Here is a 20,289-nt window from a genome sequence, read left to right on the forward strand (position 1 = left end):
CAACGCATTATGTATGGAAAAAATGGATGAACATGTTGAGGCCCACCCTCTTGCTGACTATGTAATCTTGACTCTGCTTTTGCCTTCTGCAAATTGACAAGAGATTCAGGGAGGTGCCAATAAGCTAATATTCCAGCAAAACATTCCCTTGAAGTGGATGATAGAATAGTTGTGACTGAACATGCCCAAGTTTAAGAATATATGGTGGTGATAAAAGTGATAAAATATGTATATTTCTCTACTGTTCTTGGATCTGCTCAAATGCCCACTGAGGCAAAATTTTTAAAATTCAAAGTGTGACTCTAATACAAAATCATTTGTCCACCTCTGCTATAGAATATGCCCCATGTGCTGAGTTTTTGAAAAGTAAGAATTTCCCTGGGTGTAAATTTGTTATGAAGTCGTTTGAGTCCAAAGAATAGATTTTGTGATGGGTAAATAGACCCTTAACTTACAATACATATAAGTTTAGCTTTGAATTGGCCCTTGCTCTTGATTGATCTGATTGGCATATCACATGTTTAGGCCTTATTGCGTTCTTTTTAGTCTCCTTTTTTTTTCCAAGTGGTGAACACAGCAAAGGGGAACAGCCATGGAAACCCAAGGAATGAATCAGGAAGAGCAAACAAAAACAAGGCTCACCATACACTGCAATCATCTTGGTGTCTTGCAGAATTGTGTTTCCTGCAGAAACTTGTACTGTGATTGTGTTCATACCTTCTGCAGAGAAGGTGAATGTGATACTCCCTTCCAGAGTAATCAGTGGCTGCAAAGACATAAAAGATCATTAATGTTGTAGTAATAAAAAACCAAGATAAATGTGTTACTAAAAACAGACTGGGATTAAAGTTGCCCAGTATGTCAGCCTAAAGAATAGCTAAGAAGATATTGCCACTGATTTATTTGTCTTACATTTTTCAATTCTTTGAAAAATCATAAATCTGGAAAGGTTCTATAAAATATGAAACCTATCATTCAGAAAAGCTTCAGAAAAGTACCTACATAATCCAGAAAACAATGGCTAAATTCTTATAAAATATGAAACGGCAGGGATTTTAAAAATGTTTTGTTGAATAAATCATGCTTGTCTTAGTTTACATAAAAACTAAGCCACAACATTAGGCTTACAAACCATACTGATCACACAATAAACTGAGAGATGATCCAAATAAATCAAATTGAGGCTTAATGTGATGAACAAACCTTATAAGTGTACAACAGATACAGATGGGTAGATTTGATAAGATTGATATTTTCCCCTAATTATTCCAGTTTTTGTACAATTATATGTAAAATTTACACATTCCCATTCAACTTGTATGTTTCAATGAATTTTGAAGTGAACAAAACCTGATACAGCTTCTACACAGTAGTAAGTTAAACTCAATATCTTTCTGTAAACATATAAGTATTCTTTTTGTGCAGCTAGCCGATTCAAAATAAGAAAACTGTTAATATGGAAGGTGCAGAACTTTAGACCCTTTCATTCAGTGCTATTTTTTTCTGAGAAGTTGTTAATAAGACCCCTCAAATGATTGACTCATTAAAGGAAGACCCTTCTAACCTTTCAGTTTGGGCTAAAAACAAGTAGATCAGTGGTGATAAAGCATTGAGGTTTCCCTGCATTAGTGGTGACAAATATTTAATTGTCACATAGTAACATCCTTTGCACAAGCATGAAAAATATCTCTCTGCAGGTTTCAGTAACAGAGAAAAAGAAAAGATCATAAAGGTTAGACAAGAAAAGGACAGGTTGCCAAAAAGAGAAATAGAAAAGTGGAAAGAAAATAAAGAACCAAAGAACCACAGAACAATAAGGATTCTTTCACAGAGCACTCTTGGTACTAATAATTTTATTGTGCCATATTCTGTAAATAAATCAATAACAACATGTATAATATCTATGATCTCAGTGTCATCTAGTGTGTGAATAAACTGCCTTTGGGGCTATCATATTGTTTTCTAGGATAATGATAGAATATCATTATGGAACCATTATGGAAAAAAAATATCGCATAATTCCATGTGAGTATTGTGGAAGAAATTAATCACCTCTTATAGTTCAGCTATTGCTTGAAATAATGTAAAATCATACATTAAGGATATTTTAAAAACCCTGCTTCTTTTTCCGGTAAACTCCATATTCTCAAAAGGGCAATCCTACCTTTCCTTTTATTTATTTGGATTGATTTAGAGTATCCATCACTGAAGTTGGTGGACAGTGTATAAAAGTGCCAATTGAGTAATAATTTAAAACATGTAAGGTATTTAAACATTGATATTCTTACTAAAGAGCAATATCTAAAGAGCAGCTGAGTTCAGGTAGGCAAGACAGTTCCTTTTCCTCCCTCACTTTCTGTTCCAAAGTTTGTCTCTCTTTGAAAATGAGATAAAACATAAATCCTCCCTTACATTTTGGGTGTATCTGGTAATTGGGAATATTCTGAATTCCAATTTTTGCCCTGGCCATTATGCCAAACCATTATTTATGCCCCATATTTGTGCCCTTTTAGGCTTTCCTGATCTCGCTGAAAAATTCTTAAGAATGCAAAGGTTTGCACACTGTTAGGTTACCTTGCATTGGCTTAATAAATAATTTATCTCAGAATAATTTAAAACAAGCTGTGAGGAATGAAAATGGGACCAACCAGGCAACCATACTGTCTGGCTTAATTATACAACACAAGCCTGCTGCATTCATGAAGTGCAAGTCCCATCATTGTTGCTTATACTTATATTAAGATATCCTTAAAGGTGCTGTCTGTACCATTTAGTGAACAATAAATGTTTAACTTCAAGTGATCTCAATGGAACATCCTTAATATAACTTTTATAATGGTTAGGTCCACTTTCTCCACTGTCTAATGTCTTTTAAACATAGCAGTACAGCAGCTCATAACACAAATTAGTTAGCAAGAAGAATTAATGCTGGGTTACTTTAGCAAATTAAATACTGTCCATAGGCTATGTATCATTTAGTTACTCCTGATTAACAATGCAAATAAGAATCTTCTATCAGTTTGATTCAGTGTTTCCCAACCTTGGTAGCTTCCAGGTGTGTGGATTCAATTCCAGGAATTCTCATCAATGGCCATGTTGGCCATGGAATTCTGGGATTTGAAGTGTACACACCTGGAAACTGCCAAAGTTGGTAAACAGTGGTCAAACAGAAGAAGTTGATCTTGGAAATCTGCAAACATTCTACTAGTCCAACAGTATAAACAGAATATCCAGGGTGTGGGAGTTTGTAAAAAAAAAAAAAAAAAAGTCAAGATGTTGGCCACAACCATTCAATCAAAGCCTTCCCTTTTTTACATGTGATGAAAACATCCCTGAGTGTGTGTGTGTGTGTGTGTGTGTGTAAATAAATAGAAAATAGTACAGCTTCAAACCCTGGAATAGTAGACATTGCTATCTGTGATCATCAGGGTCCTGTAATCTGTTTCTTGAGATAATTCAACCTCCCACCCCCCACCTCCTTTGATAATGTGGTCAAAGTGTTAATTAACCACTAATTTTTCTGCATGAAATACAGACCTCAGTGTTGTTTCCAAACCACCAAATATATGTTAGGGTTCCAACTTGACTGGGCCATAAAATTGCTGTGGCATTAACTTCTTTGTTCTTTGTTGTTACAAATGGAAGTGACAAATGGACATGCTCTAAAGGACCTAGAAATGAGGAAGAAATGAAAAAGATCTGTTCATACAGTCATTTTATGCATTAATATATTAAACTACATGTTCCCTTCTCTGCAGTTTCAGTAGGACTGCAGGCTACTTCAACCACAATCTAATTTCAGCATTGTTGCAACCCTGCACATGATTATTAGGAGCAAGTGGATGAGTATTCATCCATAGATTCAGCTATAAATGACTTTTTTGCTGAAGAGCTTTGTGATATGTGTGGTTTCCATATTGGACCACACTGAAGCACCCTACATGAAGATTTAATCGTACAATGCTGCTGCACAAGTTAATGTACATGGAAAAAGAAATCGTCTATAACTACTTCCTGGCATGTACACTCAAAATGAAGTATATCTGAAGAGGTTTTATATTATATGGGGCTTATCCACAGAAATTATCTTCATGTGGAAATATTGTCATATAGGAAACAATTTTAAGGTAAATGTTAAAATAAGGTATATGAGTTTTAACTTTTCAAGCCACATTAACCCCATTTTAGCTCTTTCACTATAACCATATATTGCAACTCACATACTTAACAAGATTTTCTAACTTTGTGATTGAAGAGCTTGCAGATAAAGAGTTCATATTTTATTTTTTGTTTCTTAGTGGAATTGCGAAGGAAGGAAGGAAGGAAGGAAGGAAGGAAGGAAGGAAGGAAGGAAGGAAGGAAGGAAGGAAGGAAGGAAGGAAGGAAGGAAGGAAGGAAGGAAGGAAAGAAGGAAAGAAGGAAAGAAGGAAAGAAGGAAAGAAGGAAAGAAGGAAAGAAGGAAATGAAAAGTCACTAGCAGAAGATAGACACTGTCCAGATCATTTTATAAGAAAGGGTAGTTCCATAATCAAAGAAACAACAATTCATTGAGTATGAAAGTAAATTATGAATCCTAGAAGAATAGCTATAATTTCAGACGGAAGGAAGGAAGGAAGGAAGGAAGGAAGGAAGGAAGGAAGGAAGGAAGGAAGGAAGGAAGGAAGGAAGGAAGGAAGGAAGGACGTTAGTTTTCTATTTGAAATGAATAATGTCCTCATTGTATGAGGAATTAGAATGAGCAAAGAATGGCTTCTCTCTCTCTCTCTCAGATACCAATGACTAAAACTATATTCTTTTTCTGTGCAAAAGATGTTATCACTGACAATCCATAGTGCAAGAATAGAACTTACTCTTTGTTTCAGAGGCTTATAAACAGTTCCTGCAAACCCTTGTTACCAATTATTACTTCAGAGTAATATTGCTGGGTTACTTGTATCATTGATAGAAATAGTGCAGCTAAATATGGTTTTATAACCTTATTTTTATTCCAAATGGGTCATATTGCCTTACATTCAAATAATCCAGTGTATAACTTCAAATCAAAGTTTGAAGTCAATTTCCAGTAAAGGACTGAAATCCCATAGAATGATCTGCAGCTATATAGGTGTAATGAGTCCCAAATAAAATGAAATTGGTTACATTCTGCTTCCTGATGGTCAGTATGAAGGGGGGGGGACCCACACAGGATCTGCATTTTGTAAAACTAGAAAAGTTTCCTGCCCCTTCTCCCAAGGTGGATGGGAAGTCATGTAAAACCTCATGTATGAGGGCATGACACATGCAACATCTGTATTTCTCTGGTCTGAGAACTTATGAAAACAAAGATAGACTGTACATAGTATTCTAAAGACAAAGTCTGAAGGCAAATTATGTGAAATATCACTGCACAACAGTGACAATCTTTATTTTGATATTTTATTATTTTGCTTTATAGAAATGCTAATATTCAAAGAAGTGCCAGTATTAATTTTACTTTAAAATCTTTTGCATCTCAATAATTTAATTAAAATTCATCACCTAGTGGGTGGTGGCAGCATGACAACTCTGGAAAAAGGATTGTGCGGCAATATTATAGTTTGTACACAGAACTTTATAAAAAAATATTCTTAGTAAGTTAGAACTTCAGCAAACATTTCATTATAACTGCCTGTATGAAGCTAGGAGTGTGCATATCTTAAGAATCCAAGCAATTTTGTACATAATATGTAATGCCTTAACAACCTATTAGAAAGATTCTTCTAAGTCAATTATCTATTTTCAGCAAAGGGGTTCTCCAAAGCCTCTATTAAACTTTCTACAGATCTTGTCTCTGACAGAAAGCATCAGAAAAATAAATGCATACTTGTCTGTATTGCCTCTTCCTCTTTATTTACATTTTTTTAATGAAAAAGATGTTTAAATGCAGCAATATTAGTCAAGTTAACAAACAAACAAAAAAATCCCCATAAATCCATTCCACTGTTGGTAGCTGTACAATAACAAAAACCACAACCTATTTTTCAGCAAAAGCTATTTTACAGACTGTGTGACTGTAACTATGGAGAGCTAATTAGAACTAAAGTGTTAAAGACAGAGAAAAGCAAAGCAGGAAAAGAGGGGTGGGGGGAGGGAGGGAGAGAGAGAGAGAGAGAGAGGGATTTGCCTTTTACCTTCACCTTAGTAATTGACATTATTTACAATGGCAACCACAAGAAAAGCAGCAAAAATAGGAGAAGGAAGGAGAGGCTCACTGGAACAACTTACAATTAAGGGCCCCACACCAGATTTATTGTAGAAAATGCTTGAGGAATTTGACAAGATGATGACTGAACAGTTGCCAATAGTTTGTATGCTTTCAATAAGGAAATGGAAGAAGGATTTGTAGGGATAAAAAAGGATATGAAAGAGGTTAAGAAGATTGAAGAATTTGTAGGACAATTGGCTGGAGATGTAAAACAAATTAATGACAAAATGGAAATTTTGAAATGTATGACAGAAGTTATAAACAGAGATGGAGACAGAGAAAGATTGGATAACTTGGCATTACCAGAACTGAAAGAAAAATAATTTTCTTGAAGATTTAGAGCAATTCCAGAAGACCATGGCATTCCAGAAGACCATCAGAGAAAAGACTGTTAAGTCTCTAACTTTTTGGATCTGGATGAAGATGACAGAGAAGCAGAGACTGATAAAGTTTATAGGATCAATACACAATTTGCAAAATTAAGAAAAGTTCCAAGGAATATCCTTGTACACTTTGTCAGGAAGAAGACTAGAGATCAAGTTTTGCAGCAGCAATTTAATACTGTATTGAGGATTGATAATACAGATGTAATTGTATTTAAGGAAATTCCAGTTAGAATACTGCTCAAGAGATAAGAGTACTCTAGATTTCTGACAATCTCAAACAGAAAAATGTTTCATTTAGATGGGATAAGTTGGAAGGGATAAGTTTAAAATTCAGACTGAACTATATGCAGAAAGCAAGAGATTTCTTGAGAAAATTCAAAGAAGAATTGGAGAAAATGCAAATGGAAGTGACTAAACAAATGCCACAACAGATACAACAGGATGTTGAAGATGTTACCACATTGGGCACTACAGGTATTGATTTTTCTAAAATCTTCACATAACTATGGAATAAAAATGGAGCAAATGCTCCACAAAAGAGAAAAAGAAAATCATTATTTGAAAAAGTTAAAACAAGATGTGATTTGCTTGCATGAAATGCATATTAGGAAAAAGAATATAAAATATCTGAGCCACAAAAATTTGGGTGAAGAATTTATTTCAGCAAGAATGAAAAAAAGAGAAAGAGAAAGAGAAAGAGAGAGAGAGAGAGAGAGAGAGAGAGAGAGAGAGAGAAAGAAAGAAAGAAAGAAAGAAAGAAAGAAAGTTGTTTTGTATATAAATTCTCAACTATATTCAAAACTTATATTGACTGATAACTATGGCAGATATGTTGCAGTGAACTACATCTGCAGAGAGCTAAGACTTTGATATTGGGAATTTATGCCCCAAATGAAAATAAAACAGCATTTACAAAGGACTTAAGGATAAACTATTGGACTTCCTGTATGAAAACTGGTGTTTCCTGGGAGACTGAAATGGAGTAGTTTCCCCACAAAAAGATAGAACTTCTGAGAAAAATATTAAAAATACACAGGCAAACTACCAAAGGTTGTCTTTGATTTAATGGACAATTTGGAGCTTGATGATGTATGGAGATATAAAAATGGTGACTTAAAAGAATATACTTATTTTTCTGAAAGCCAAAGATCTTTTTCAAGGATAGATATGATTTGGATTGCTATGACCTGGCTACTATTGTTCATAAAGTGGAGATATTACCAAACACTTTCTCAGACTATAACCCAGTGACTTTAACTTTTAAAAGGAAAAATGGCTCTTTCAGATAGAGGTCGAATGAGATGTTGTTGCAAAAGGAAACATTAGTGGAGGATTGCAAAAATAAATTAAAATAATATTTTGAGAATAATTTTAATAAAGGTAGAGAAGTAAGAACAGTTTGGAATGCAAGCAAGGCTTTTATAATGGGATATTTTATACAACATAACAGTGAATTTAAAAAGGAAAAGCAAGAGAAAATACAAGTGATTTTGGATAAGATAAAAGGAAGAAGAGTTTTAAAGGTCCCCAGAGAGGACAACTATTACCCACCAAATTAAGCTTCTACAAAGACAATTATCTATATAAACAGTGAGAGAGATGGAAATAAAGATGAATTATGCAAAAGAAAGAAAATAAACCAGGAAAATGGTTGGCATATAAGTTGTGAAAAGAAAAAGAAAAGAAAGTGATACTAAAGTTATAAGAAGAAAATACTGTAATAACAGATAATGAAAATATGCAAAAAGTGTTTCATCAGTATTATTCTACTTTACATAAAGGTCAAGAAATTTCCTTGGAAAAAGTGGATGAATATTTACATAAACAGTGTTTACTGAAGATTACAGAGAATCAGAGACAAATTTTGAATGACCTATAACAATAAGGGAAGTTTGTGAAGCAATTAAAAAGACTAAAACAGGAAAGGCACCTGGTCCAGATGGCCTGCCAGCCTCTTAGTATAAATGTTTTGAGGATGAACTTTTACAACCTTTACAACAAATGATGAATATTATTTTACAGAATGGAAAGATTCCTGACAGCTGGAAAGAGGCCAATATAGAGGCCCAGGACCTGACTTTAACAAGAAATTATCAACCAATATCTTTATTGAATAATGACTACACATTGTTTACAATGATTTTGGCAGAAAGGTTGCAAATAATTTTACTTTATTCATGAAGATCAATGTGGCTTTTTACCTAAAAGACAATTATGAGATAATATTAGAAATGTGTTGGATATTCTGGAGTATTTGGAACAACACAATGAAAAACAAGGTGCGTTGATCTTCTTAGATGCAGACAATGCCTTTGAAAATTTGAACTGGGTTTTCTTATTTAGTGTTCTGGAAGATATGAACCTTGGAGATAATTTTATTAAATGAGTAAGATTGATTTATACTTCACAGAAAGCACAAATAATTGTTAATGGAGAATTAACAAAAACTTGTGAGATTCAAAAAGGGACAAGAACAAGGATGCCGGCTGACTCAACTCTTATTCATTTTAGTTCTTGAGGTACTGAATAGAGACATAAGTTGAGAGAATCGTGGGACTAAAGATTAAAAAAGAAAAAAAGAGGTTTGATTGGAATTGTATGTATAACCGTTCAGTGTATGCTGTTCCTGCCTGCATCTTACACCCTGCCACTATATGTTAGACTGTCTCTGAGGCCTATTTGCACAGTCTGCACTTTGGGTCCTGTCTAGTGTGGGAGACCCCTGCTTCTGTGGATCTGGTGCTTAGTGCCTATTCTTGTGCTGCTATGATCAGTGCCTCAGTGCTGTCTTTTAATCCAGCTCTTTCCAATGATAGGATTTCCCAATGTCAGCCACCTCAGCTATCTGTCGATGGTACTACCAGTGGGCCACATAGCAGACATAGAGACCAGCTACAAATACCTTGGTATACCACAGTCACATGGGAACCACAATGAGGATGCAAGGAAGACAGCAACATCCAAGTACCACTGAAGGATGGCACCACTCCCATGCAGGGGCTTTTCTTGCCATGGTATTTCCTCCACTTGAACTTCCTCCCATGTCTGCTGCTGCCTCAGGCATTCTCTCAGCAGCTCATCTTTGGGTGCCATCTTAGTGATGTACTCCTGGATGCTCTGGGTTTTGTCCAGGACAGTGGCTTTGACACTCATCAGACCCTGCCCGCCCTCTTTGTGGCTGGTGTACAATCTCTGGTTGTTGGACTTGGAGTGGAAACCTCCATACATTGTGAGGAGCTTTTGGGTCTTTACATCAGCAGCCTCCATGTCTTCCTTTGACCAGCTCACTATACTGGCAGGGTATCTGATGGCTGGTAGGATGTATGTATTGATGGTGTGGATCTTGTTCTTCCTATTGAGCTGGATCTTCAGAACCTGTCTTATCCTTCAGTGGTACTTGGATGTTGCTGTCTTCCTTGCATCCTCATCATGGTGCCCATGTGACTGTGGTATACCAAGGTATTTGTAGCTGGTTTCTATGTCTGCTGGTAGTTCCACCCCATCAGTCTTAACTACCTTCCCTCTCTTCACTATCATTCGGCCACACTTTTCCAGTCCAAATGACATCCCAATGTCCTCACTGTAGATCCATGTCAGGTGGATCAGTAAGCCAATGTCTAGCTCACTCTTAGCATACAGCTTGATGTCATCCATGTAGAGGGGGTGGCTGATAGTGATTCCACTCTTGAACTTGCACCCATATCCAGTCCTTGTGATTATCTGGCTGAGGGGGTTTAAGCCTATGCAGAACAGCAGCGGGGACAGTGCATCACCTTGGTATATGCCACATTTGATGGCCACTTGTGTGAGCTGTCTTGAGTTGATTTCCAGTGTTGTGTTCCACAGTTCCTTTGAGTTCTTGAGGAAGGTCCTTAGTGTCCTGTCGACTTTGTATAGCGCCAAACATTCACAGATCCATGTGTGTGGGATTGAGTCATAGGCTTTCCTGTAGTCAATCCAGGCTGTGCTCAGATTGGTCTGCCTAGACTTTGTGTCTCAGGTGACTGCTCTAATCTCCACACCCTTCTGTAGTTCCACCAGCCAACTGACTTCTCTTTGAGTTGCCTTGATCTTAGCCTCCAACCTCATTTTCCAAGGAGGGTATGTACTGCTGTTCTTCTTGATTGTGTACCCAAGTATCTCCAGGATTACAGCAGGTGTAGCATATACCAGTTCATTGGTTTGAGTTATGGTGGTAGTAGGGATTGTCTGGAGGGCTCTATTGGTATCTTCTAGCATACTACCTGATGGTACTTCTCCACTGAGCCTTGATAATCAGTCTTGAGGGTTGACTGTAGCTAGTTTATCCATGAACTTATGCCTCTGTGCTCTGTAATGGAGGGGGTGGCAGTGATGTTCCAGCTTCAGGTGTTGGCTGTACATCCAGTTGTTCTTCCAGGTCTGCTTGAGTCCAAGTTGTAATGTGGAGTTGGTCTATCTCAAGTTGTGAGAGCAGCTTCCTCTTCACTAGGTTGAAGTGCTGGGTAACTAGTTGTTTCTCCGTGAGTGTGGTTGTAGGTCTTCTGTCTATCCGTAGTTTCCTCATACATTTCATCCCCTCTCATTAGGTCTACTGTTGTAGTAGCATTCCATCAATTCCAAGTTCTCTTGTCTTGTCCATGTATGGTTTGTTCCAGTAGTCCAGTAGCCCACTTATTGTCAGATTGCCCTGGTTCCCCAACATCTGACGCAGACCTTGTTAATCTGGGCGACGTCCAAGCCGGCATGACTCTCTTAGTTTGTGTCATTCTCATATTTGAGGTAAGTAAATATGAAGGTGAAGTGCAGGTGAAGCGTTAGGGGGTCTCTGCCCAAGGACCCCTACAGGTAAGGTAGGTACCAGCTGGGTTTTGAATCCAGGTCTCCTGCGTCAAAGGCAGTGCTCTAACCATTAAGCTATCCAGCCACTCTAAAAAAAGTGAACACACACACAAACACACATTCATGTTTTCTTTTCTTTTTATTTTTTTCTATCTCCTTTTTTCTTTGCCTCTTTTTTGTTCCTTTCTTTTTTTTCCACATTTACTTTACTATATTTTTTCTTTGAATATATTTCATATATATACATGATCTTTTTAAAGATTATATTTTTAATATATATATATATTAAAATATATATATATTAATATTAAATATATATATATATTTATATATATAATCTTTTATATATATAATTATATATTTATATATATAATCTTTTAATAAAATCTATTTTAAAAAGTAAATTTGGATTTAAAAAAACATCCAGTTCTCCTTGTTTTTATTACCCTGATAAAATCAGTAACAATTTATTCCTATATTCATGATAAAGCTATTTACCAAAACTTTAGCATGTAAAAAAAAAAAATCATAATTGTGGATATTCAAAAGCAAATCAGATGTTATATATTCAGAGTGTAGAAGTTTTCCTTTTCCATACATTTTATAGATAACATACATATCTGATTTAATTAAAGGACTTTATATATCCAACTTGCAATTTATTATTTGTTTTGAATAAGATCAGATGTGTATATAAAGTTTGTTCAAATAATCAAATTAGTTATTTTATACTGGTTATTATGCAACATTTTTCTTTAAATTCACAGGAAATGCTAAAGAAATGTTGCCCTTTAATACGAAAGCAGGCAGGTACATACTGAATATTGTATGCTCTTGTGCTGCTGATTTAAAAACCTCATCTGAAGAATAAAGCGTATATTCTTCATTTAAGGATCTGCTGTTTTCAATATTGATTGAGGAAAAAAATCACCGAAGCAGGTAATTCTGATTAACTACTGCAATTAAGATCAAAAGGCAGATTTAAAAATGCAGTTTGGGAACAGCAGATGGTGTTGTACTACTATTTACATGACATAGCTAGCAATGCATAAATATCCAACAAGAGGTGGACAATCCACTGTGTTCTTTGAATTAAAAAGATATGCATCCACAAGGATTAATTAGTTCTTCGAAACATATATGCTGGAGACCCTAAACCTTCTGTTCTAAATTGGTGGTAATTAAGCCAAGGGGGTGGGGATATCCTGGAGGTAATGGAGCTATTTGTTACTGCTTATTTGTGAGTCAAAGATCCAGTTTGGGACACCAATGCACACGTTTAAAACAACAGAATCTATTTTTTTGTGTGGGGTGGGGGTGGGGGAATAACATTATTTGAGACTGGGAAAAGATAATTGGTTCAAATAATTTAAGAATCTAGATATTCTGTTGAAAAGCGTGAGGGCTGTAGTTATTTATATTTTCATTAAAACATTAAATACTAGGTGATATGAAAATAATTCAGCTCTCAGTACAGAAGCCATTGGTTTGATTAGTTGAAGTAGCCCTATTATGCTCATTCATTATAAATTTCCATATTTGTATAACTATTTTAATTGTTTTTTAAAAAAAAATCCCCCCTCACCCGTTTGGGTGGTATGTATCTTCCTCAATCTCAGGTCCATTACCAGAGGCCTGGGAGTTTGAGGGTTCTGTGTAATATCTTAGCTGTTCCTAGCACTGGATTCTTCTGGACAGAGAACTCTGATGTTGTTCCTGGGATCTGTTGGAGCCACTCTCCCAGCTTAGGAGTCACAGCCTGAGGGTTCCTACCACCACTGGGACCACTTTGGCCTTTACTTTCCACATCCTCTCTAGTCCTCCTTCAGGCCCTGGTACTTCTCCAGCTTTTCATGCTTCTTCTTCCTGATGTTGCTGTCACTTGGCACCACTACATCTATTACCACTGTTGTCTTCTGGTCTTTGTTTACTACTACAATGTCTGGTTGACTGGCCAGTACCTGCCTCTCCATCTGGATCTGGAAGTCCCACAGTATCTTACCCCTATTATTCTCCATGGCCTTCTGTGGAATCCCCATCTGGACTTGGGAGGGCCTAGCCCATACACTATGCAGATGTTCTTGTACACAATGCCAGCTACTTGGTTGTGCCATTGAGTGTATGCTGCTCCTGCCCACACCTTACACCCTTCCACTATGTGTTGGAATGTCTCTGAGGCCTCTTTACACATTCTGCACCTTGGATCCTGTCTAGTCTGGATCTGCTTCTATGGATCTGGTGCTTAGTGCCTCTTCCTGCACTGCTATGATCAGTGCCTCAGTGCTGTCTTTTAGTCCAGCCCTTTCTATGCACTGGTAGGATTTCCCAATGTCAGCCACCTCAGCTATCTGTCAATGGTACATCTCATGCAGGGGCTTGTCTTGCCATGGCATTGTCAGATCTACAATGTTCAAATCCCAATGAAGAAACATCTCTTGAAACTCGAACCAAGTTCAAAAAGAAATGCATTTATTGAGATGTATATGCAGCTTCAAAGCATTGCTGAAACTAAAAAGCCCATGGATTCTCAGTGTACTTTTACCTTCACTTCTCACCCCCCTTTTCCTCAGCCAGTTTGATGGTTTCACTTTCCTTGTTCCCCCCACCTCCTAATGAAAAATGGCAGAAATGAAGCAAGCAACTAATGAGTTGATAGATTGATTGCTGGAGGTTCTGACAGGCATTTCCTCTACTTTAGGTTCTGACAGGCGTTTCCCATGTCTGCTGCTGCCTCATGCATTCTCTCAGCAGCTCATCTTTGGGTGGCAACTTACTGATGTACTCTTGGATGCTCTGGGTTTCATCCAGGACAGTGGCTTTGACACTCACCAGACTGCCTGCCCTCTTTCTGGCTGGTGTACAGTCTCTGGGTATTGGACTTGGGGTAGAAACCATTGTCAGGAGCCTCTGGGTCTTCACACTGTCAACCTCCATGTCCTCCTTTGGCCAGCTCACTATACTGCTAGGGTATCTGATGACTGGCAGGACGTATATGTTGATGGCATGAATCTTGTTCTTCCATTGAGCTGGCTGTTCAGGACCTGTCTTATCCTTTGGTGGTACTTGAATGTTGCTGTCTTCCTTGCTTCCTCATCATGGTTCCCATGTGACTGTAGGATGCCTCAATCTTGTTCACTTTTACCATACAGCTTGATGTCATTCATGTAGAGCAGGTGGCTAATGGTAGTTTCACTCTTGAACTTGTATCTGTATCCAGTCTTTGTGATTATCCGACTGAGGGGGTTCAAGCCTATGCAGAATAGCAGCGGGGACAGTGCATCACCTTGGTATGTGCCACAGGTTTTTTTGTTTAGATTTTTTATCCTGCCTTTATTATTTTTATAAATAACTCAAGACAGTGAACATACCAATATTCTTTCTTCCTCCTATTTTCCCCACAACAACAACCTGTGAGGTGAGTTAGGCTGATAGTCAACTATCTGGCTTTTCATGCCTAAGGAGGGACTAGAACTCACAGTCTCCTGGTTTCTAGCATGGTGCCCTAACCACTAGACCAAACTGGCTCTTGTGCCACCTGTCTTGAGTTGACTTCCAGTGTTGTCTTTCACAGTCCCACTGAGTTCTTGAGGAATGTCCTTAGTGTCCTGTTAACTTTGTATAGTGCCAGGCATTCACAGATCCATGTGTGTGGCACTGAGTCGTAGGCTTTCCTGTAGTCAATCCAGGCTGTGCTCAGATTGGTCTGCCTAGACTTTGTGTCTCAGGTGACTGCTCTATCTATGAGCAACTAGTGTTTTGAGCCTCTGGTGTTGTTCCCAATGCCCTTCTGAGGTATGCTCATGTATTGCTCCATATGGTGTTACAGCTTGGCAGCTATGATGCCTGACAGGACTTTCCATGTTGTGGGGAGGCAGGTTTTGGCTAGTAGTTGGATGGTGCCTTCTGGGTTTTTTCATGATCTGCACTGTGTTAGCCAGTCTGCTAGCACAGGCCAGTGGGAGCCTGCTGCTAGCAGCTGGTTCATCTGTACTGCTAGGCATTCATGCACTGCTGTTAGTTTCTTTAGCCAGTAGGTGTGGATCATGTCTGGGCCAGGTGCTGTCCAGCTCTTCATGTTCTTGATCTGTTGTTGGATGTCTGCTATTGTGATGGTGACTGGTTCCTGTTCTGGGAGATTGCTTTGGTCAGCTCTCAGGTCCAGGATGTAATATGTAGTTGGTCTACCTCAAGTTATGAGAGCAGCTTCCTCTTCACTCTGTTGAAGCATTGGGTAACTAGCTGTTTCTCATTTAGTGTGGATGTAGGTCTTCTCTCCATCCATAGTTCCCTCATTCATTTCATATATTCCCTCTCATTAGGTCAACTGTTGTGGTAGCATTCCATCAATTTCAGGTTCTCTTTTCTAGTCCATGTATGGTTTGTTCCAGTAACCTATATCGTCAGATTGTCCTGGTTTCCCAACATCTGGCACAGACCTTGTTAATCTGGGTGATGTCTGAGCTGGCATGATTCTCTTAGTTCATGTCACTCTCATATTCAAGGTACCAGGTGAAGCGTTAGGGATCTTTGCCCAAAGACCCCTACTGGTAAGGTAGATGCCAGCCAGGATTTGAACCCCAGTCTCCCATGTCAAAGGGTTGTGCTCTAACCACAATGCTATCTCGCTGCTGCTATATATAATTCTTTTGAAATGGTTATTCTATTTCATCCATCATTAACCTTTCATTAACTGCTTTCTAAAATGTATGTTTTACTGTTCTAATAACTTCAAAGCAAAGATTAGTAGTGTGATGGATCTGTATTCTCTATCACTGGAATTTTCTTTCTGTCCTTAGAAACACACAGACCCATACGAGGGAGCAAGTGGGGTGTAGTCATTAAGGTGTTAGATTATGCATTTAATCTGTTATTAAAATACGACATGGAGAAAGAACAAGTAAAAGTTGTATGAGGAAGCAGATACAAAATCTTTTAAAAAAACAAAAAACAACAAAAACAATAAGGATACAGCCATGGGAGCAATTATAGGGGAGAAAAATCAGCAAAACAAAATCATTAGTATAACCTATGAGAAAATTGGTATAAAATGTTTTACAGATGGTACATAGCTCCATCAATAATTACAAAAATAAAGCATATAACAACAACAAAAAAAGTTGGAAATGTCACTATGAAAAAGCAACTTTGTATCATATGCAGTGATTATGTTTAAAAAAACCCAAAATATTGGAAAGAAATATATAGCATTATACAAAAAAATCTAAAAATAAAATTTGAACTGAAACCTCAAATATTTTTATTAGGAATTGTTCCAGGACATATAAACAAGAAACACCATAAATGATTAAGATGCATGTTAACAGCCACAAAGACAATCTGGCATAACAATGGAAAAGAGACGCTTTGCCAATGGTACCAGATTGGGAAACCAAACTTGGAGAATATTCACCAGTAGTGATAAAAATGAAACTGATTGATTTATTTATTTTCCTAAAATGTTCAATAGAAAAGGTTCTAGTCTAGTGGAGAGACCCAGGTTCTAGTCCTTCACTAGGCATGGATGTGGTAGGGTGACTTTGGGCCAGTGGCTGTCTCTCAGGCAGAGAATGGGAAATCAAAACAAATCTGTCTACTATACTGGACCAGCCTTTTAGATTACAGTCTATGACCTTCAATGAAGAAGCCCTCACCTTATGGTAAATTAATTCAGGCTGAATAATAATAATAAACAACATATATAAATAATTAAAATGGCCCAAATCACATGAGTCTGACAAATCTTTTAACATTTCAGTGTTCTTAGATGAGATCTCCCAAAATACAAGGCAAGAATATTGAAATCTCACAAGGATCTGGTATTCTCACATGAGATTTCAGTGTCCTTATGTGAAATTCCATGAGATATTGGAGGTAAGATCACCAACATCTTATTAGACTGTAGCAATTTTAGTTTTAGTTTTAGTTTCGATTCACTGCATCATGATATACCACACTATCTTGCAAATATAGTATTAATTTCTCTGTGTAAAATACAGAATAAATTGCTTTACTTTCCCATCCCAGAAGAAAAACTCAATAATTCTAGCAGCTACAGCTGCATGTCTATACTCAGCCTAATGAGTTCTACAGCTACAAACATGGTTTATGAATTTAATCCTTGAAACACTGAAGAAAACATCACATCCTGTGCAGTGTAAGATCTAACAACGAATGTAATAAATTATATGGTGTTGAAACACACAGAACAATTACATGGCTGCAATCCTGTTACAAGATGGGAATGACACAGACAATGACATTTCTGCTTCCGGTCATGGCCTGCATAAACAAAAAGGTATTCCATCAAGTAGCCTTGTTAACTTGCATATAAAGTGGGACACGATGGCAAAAGCATTCCTTAGCAAACAGCAGCAGATCTTGGCTCTGTGTTACCAGAGGCTCATCATGGTTATTTGGGATATTACCCTCTCTCCATTTGCAATTAATTTTGGGGTTGTTCAACTAGTGTATGTATGTATGTATGAGTGTGTGTGTGTGTGTGTGTGTATATATATATATATATATATATATATATATATATATAAATATATATATAATGGGAATGAACAACAAGCAAAAATGACTTAAAAATGTTTTCATTGTTGCTATTTAAATATTGATTGGAATTGCTGTTTAAATATTGATTTTAATATAATTGTTTTATACTGTATAACCGTTTAGCTGTACATTGTTTTGGCAATGCAATACTAAAAAAACTGGATAAATTCTATAGATAAATACAATCTCACTTCAACTGCATGGACTTGATGAGGATATCACAGGGACTGTAGGACTGCACAGATTTCCTTCTGAGGTTAGAAAGAACATTCCAGTGATGGAGAAGAGAAATTCAGTATCAAGTGTCTGCCTCTTGCTCATCTGAAACTATACCCAAGCCCAGATTTTTCAGTATCAAGACATGGAACAAGAGAAAATAAGGTACGTCTAGGATATTCTAGAACCATGGGTTTATTTTACTGGGTTCAGAATTTCCTGGCTTCTTAGTTTATTCCCAATTAATTGACAGTGGGAAGGAATTCTTTATATAAAAATGTCAAATGCATTCCCTGCCTTTTCTCACATACTGTATCTAAGAGATTTTCAGTGATATAAACCTAAATAGCTTCATTGCATTCATGTTTAATTTTGTAGGTTTTTAATGCATTCATAATCTAGTGCAGCATTATTCCCATTTTTCTCCATATACAATGTTTCCACTGTATATTGTGTATTACTGTATACATATTGTATATGTATATCCAGTGGACCCCACAAAAGCACTCCTTTTGCTGTTCTCTACCTCTATCTCACATCAAGTGGCTATACCTCATTCTACTCAGCTATTATGTGTGTGGGAAGGTAAGACTAGGAAGGTTTTAGGGGCACAGAAGACCCCTAAAAATTGGAAGGAAGGAAGGAAGGAAGGAAGGAAGGAAGGAAGGAAGGAAGGAAGGAAGGAAGGAAGGAAGGAAGGAAGGAAAGAAGGAAGGAGTGTACATTATACAGTCTTTATGTGTGTAAAAAGGAAGAGCAGAGAGAAAAAGTGTATCAAGAAATAGGAGGAAAGTAAAGAAGTGAATTAACAGGTAGTTATGGAAAAACAAAGGAAAGTCCTTGATTAAAACATTGGCAGCATCAGTGGGAGAAATAATACCTTGTAATATGAATTTTCTCTCTAACACATTTCTAGTTTTCTCCACCACACATAACAATATGAATCATGAAAGAAAAAAAAATGTTTAATTTTGAAATCATATTTCTAACTTTTCTGAAATTACACCAAGGTGTTCGTGAGACATTTCTACCATATTTTTCCAAAGTTCAAGTTGGACTTTGAAGAAGCAGGGTAGGGCAAGTATTGACCCCTTTGAACTTTGGTGTTCAAGAGGATGCCTGAGAATACTGTGGACAGCCAAAAAACCCCAAACCAATTGATCATTGAACAAAGTTGTTGAACCCAGAGTTCTCACACAAGGCACAAATGATCAGGCTGAAATTATCCTACTTCGGACACATTATGCAAAGACCCAGTTCTCTGGAAAAGGCTCTAATGCTGGGAAAAGTCAAAGGAAAGCGAAGAGGATGACCAGCAGCAAGGTGGATGGACTCAGTTACAGTGGAGATGAATGCACCTTTGGAAGACCTGAAAGACCAGATTAGGGATAGATCGTAATGGATCTATGTGGTTGCTAGGAGTTGAAAACAACTTAATGGCACATAATCAATCAATCAATCAATCACCAGATACTAACTCTGAAGAACTTACTATTTGATCTTTTATGTTTAAGCTTAAAACAATTGTCCTGACATCTTGATTTATTCTATTCTTTATTCTATTATTCTATTCTTTATTCTATTATTACTATTTTGTAAATTATATATAATAATTGGCATATTGTATAAACATTTCAATACCCATAAATTTTATTTTCTCTCAAGCAATATTGGAAACAAAAAGTTCATATCTCAAAACTAAAACAAGATATTCACCCACATATATTTGGGACCTACAAATTTTATACCCATTCGCAGGAGCAGAACACAGGCAGCAATAATCCTAGGGAGGTAAGTACTGCCAAGGGTGGTGGATTCAACAGATATCATGGTAAAAGATCTGGCCAGAATGTTTGGGCTTGGACAAATACCCTAGTATTGCAGGTTGTTGGCAGACTGTTTCAAATAACCAGACAGGCCTAGACCTCTTCCAGGTCTCCAAACCTGCAACTTTAATAGAAATAAAAATAACAGTATGTGAAGTTAAAGAAAGGGGGAAAAAGAGAAAAGTATGGTAAAAAACTAAAACAAAATAAAACTAAGCCCATGTTTAAATGTGAGGCCTCTTTGAACTTGAGGCCCTGG

The 20,289-nt window shown here is 37.0% G+C and overlaps 1 protein-coding gene across 3 annotated transcripts in view; it reads right to left on the minus strand.

Moving 5' to 3' along the window:
* Window positions 1-20,289, minus strand: part of LOC103048882 (VPS10 domain-containing receptor SorCS1) — a 426,712-nt gene that overhangs the window by 21,853 nt on the left and 384,570 nt on the right. For all 3 annotated transcript variants that reach the window (XM_088131613.1, XM_088131614.1, XM_088131612.1), the window contains exons 20-21: window positions 3,538-3,671; window positions 643-766 (exon numbers count right to left, since the gene is read on the minus strand). In XM_088131613.1, coding sequence (XP_087987739.1) covers window positions 643-766; window positions 3,538-3,671 — 258 coding nt within the window. The remainder of the gene's footprint in view (window positions 1-642; window positions 767-3,537; window positions 3,672-20,289) is intronic.

The sequence above is a fragment of the Python bivittatus genome, unplaced genomic scaffold (genome assembly GCF_059951505.1).
Source record: "Python bivittatus isolate LINGU-HERP-01145 unplaced genomic scaffold, Pbiv_v1 ctg000980_np1212, whole genome shotgun sequence".
Taxonomy (NCBI): Eukaryota; Metazoa; Chordata; class Lepidosauria; order Squamata; family Pythonidae; genus Python; species Python bivittatus.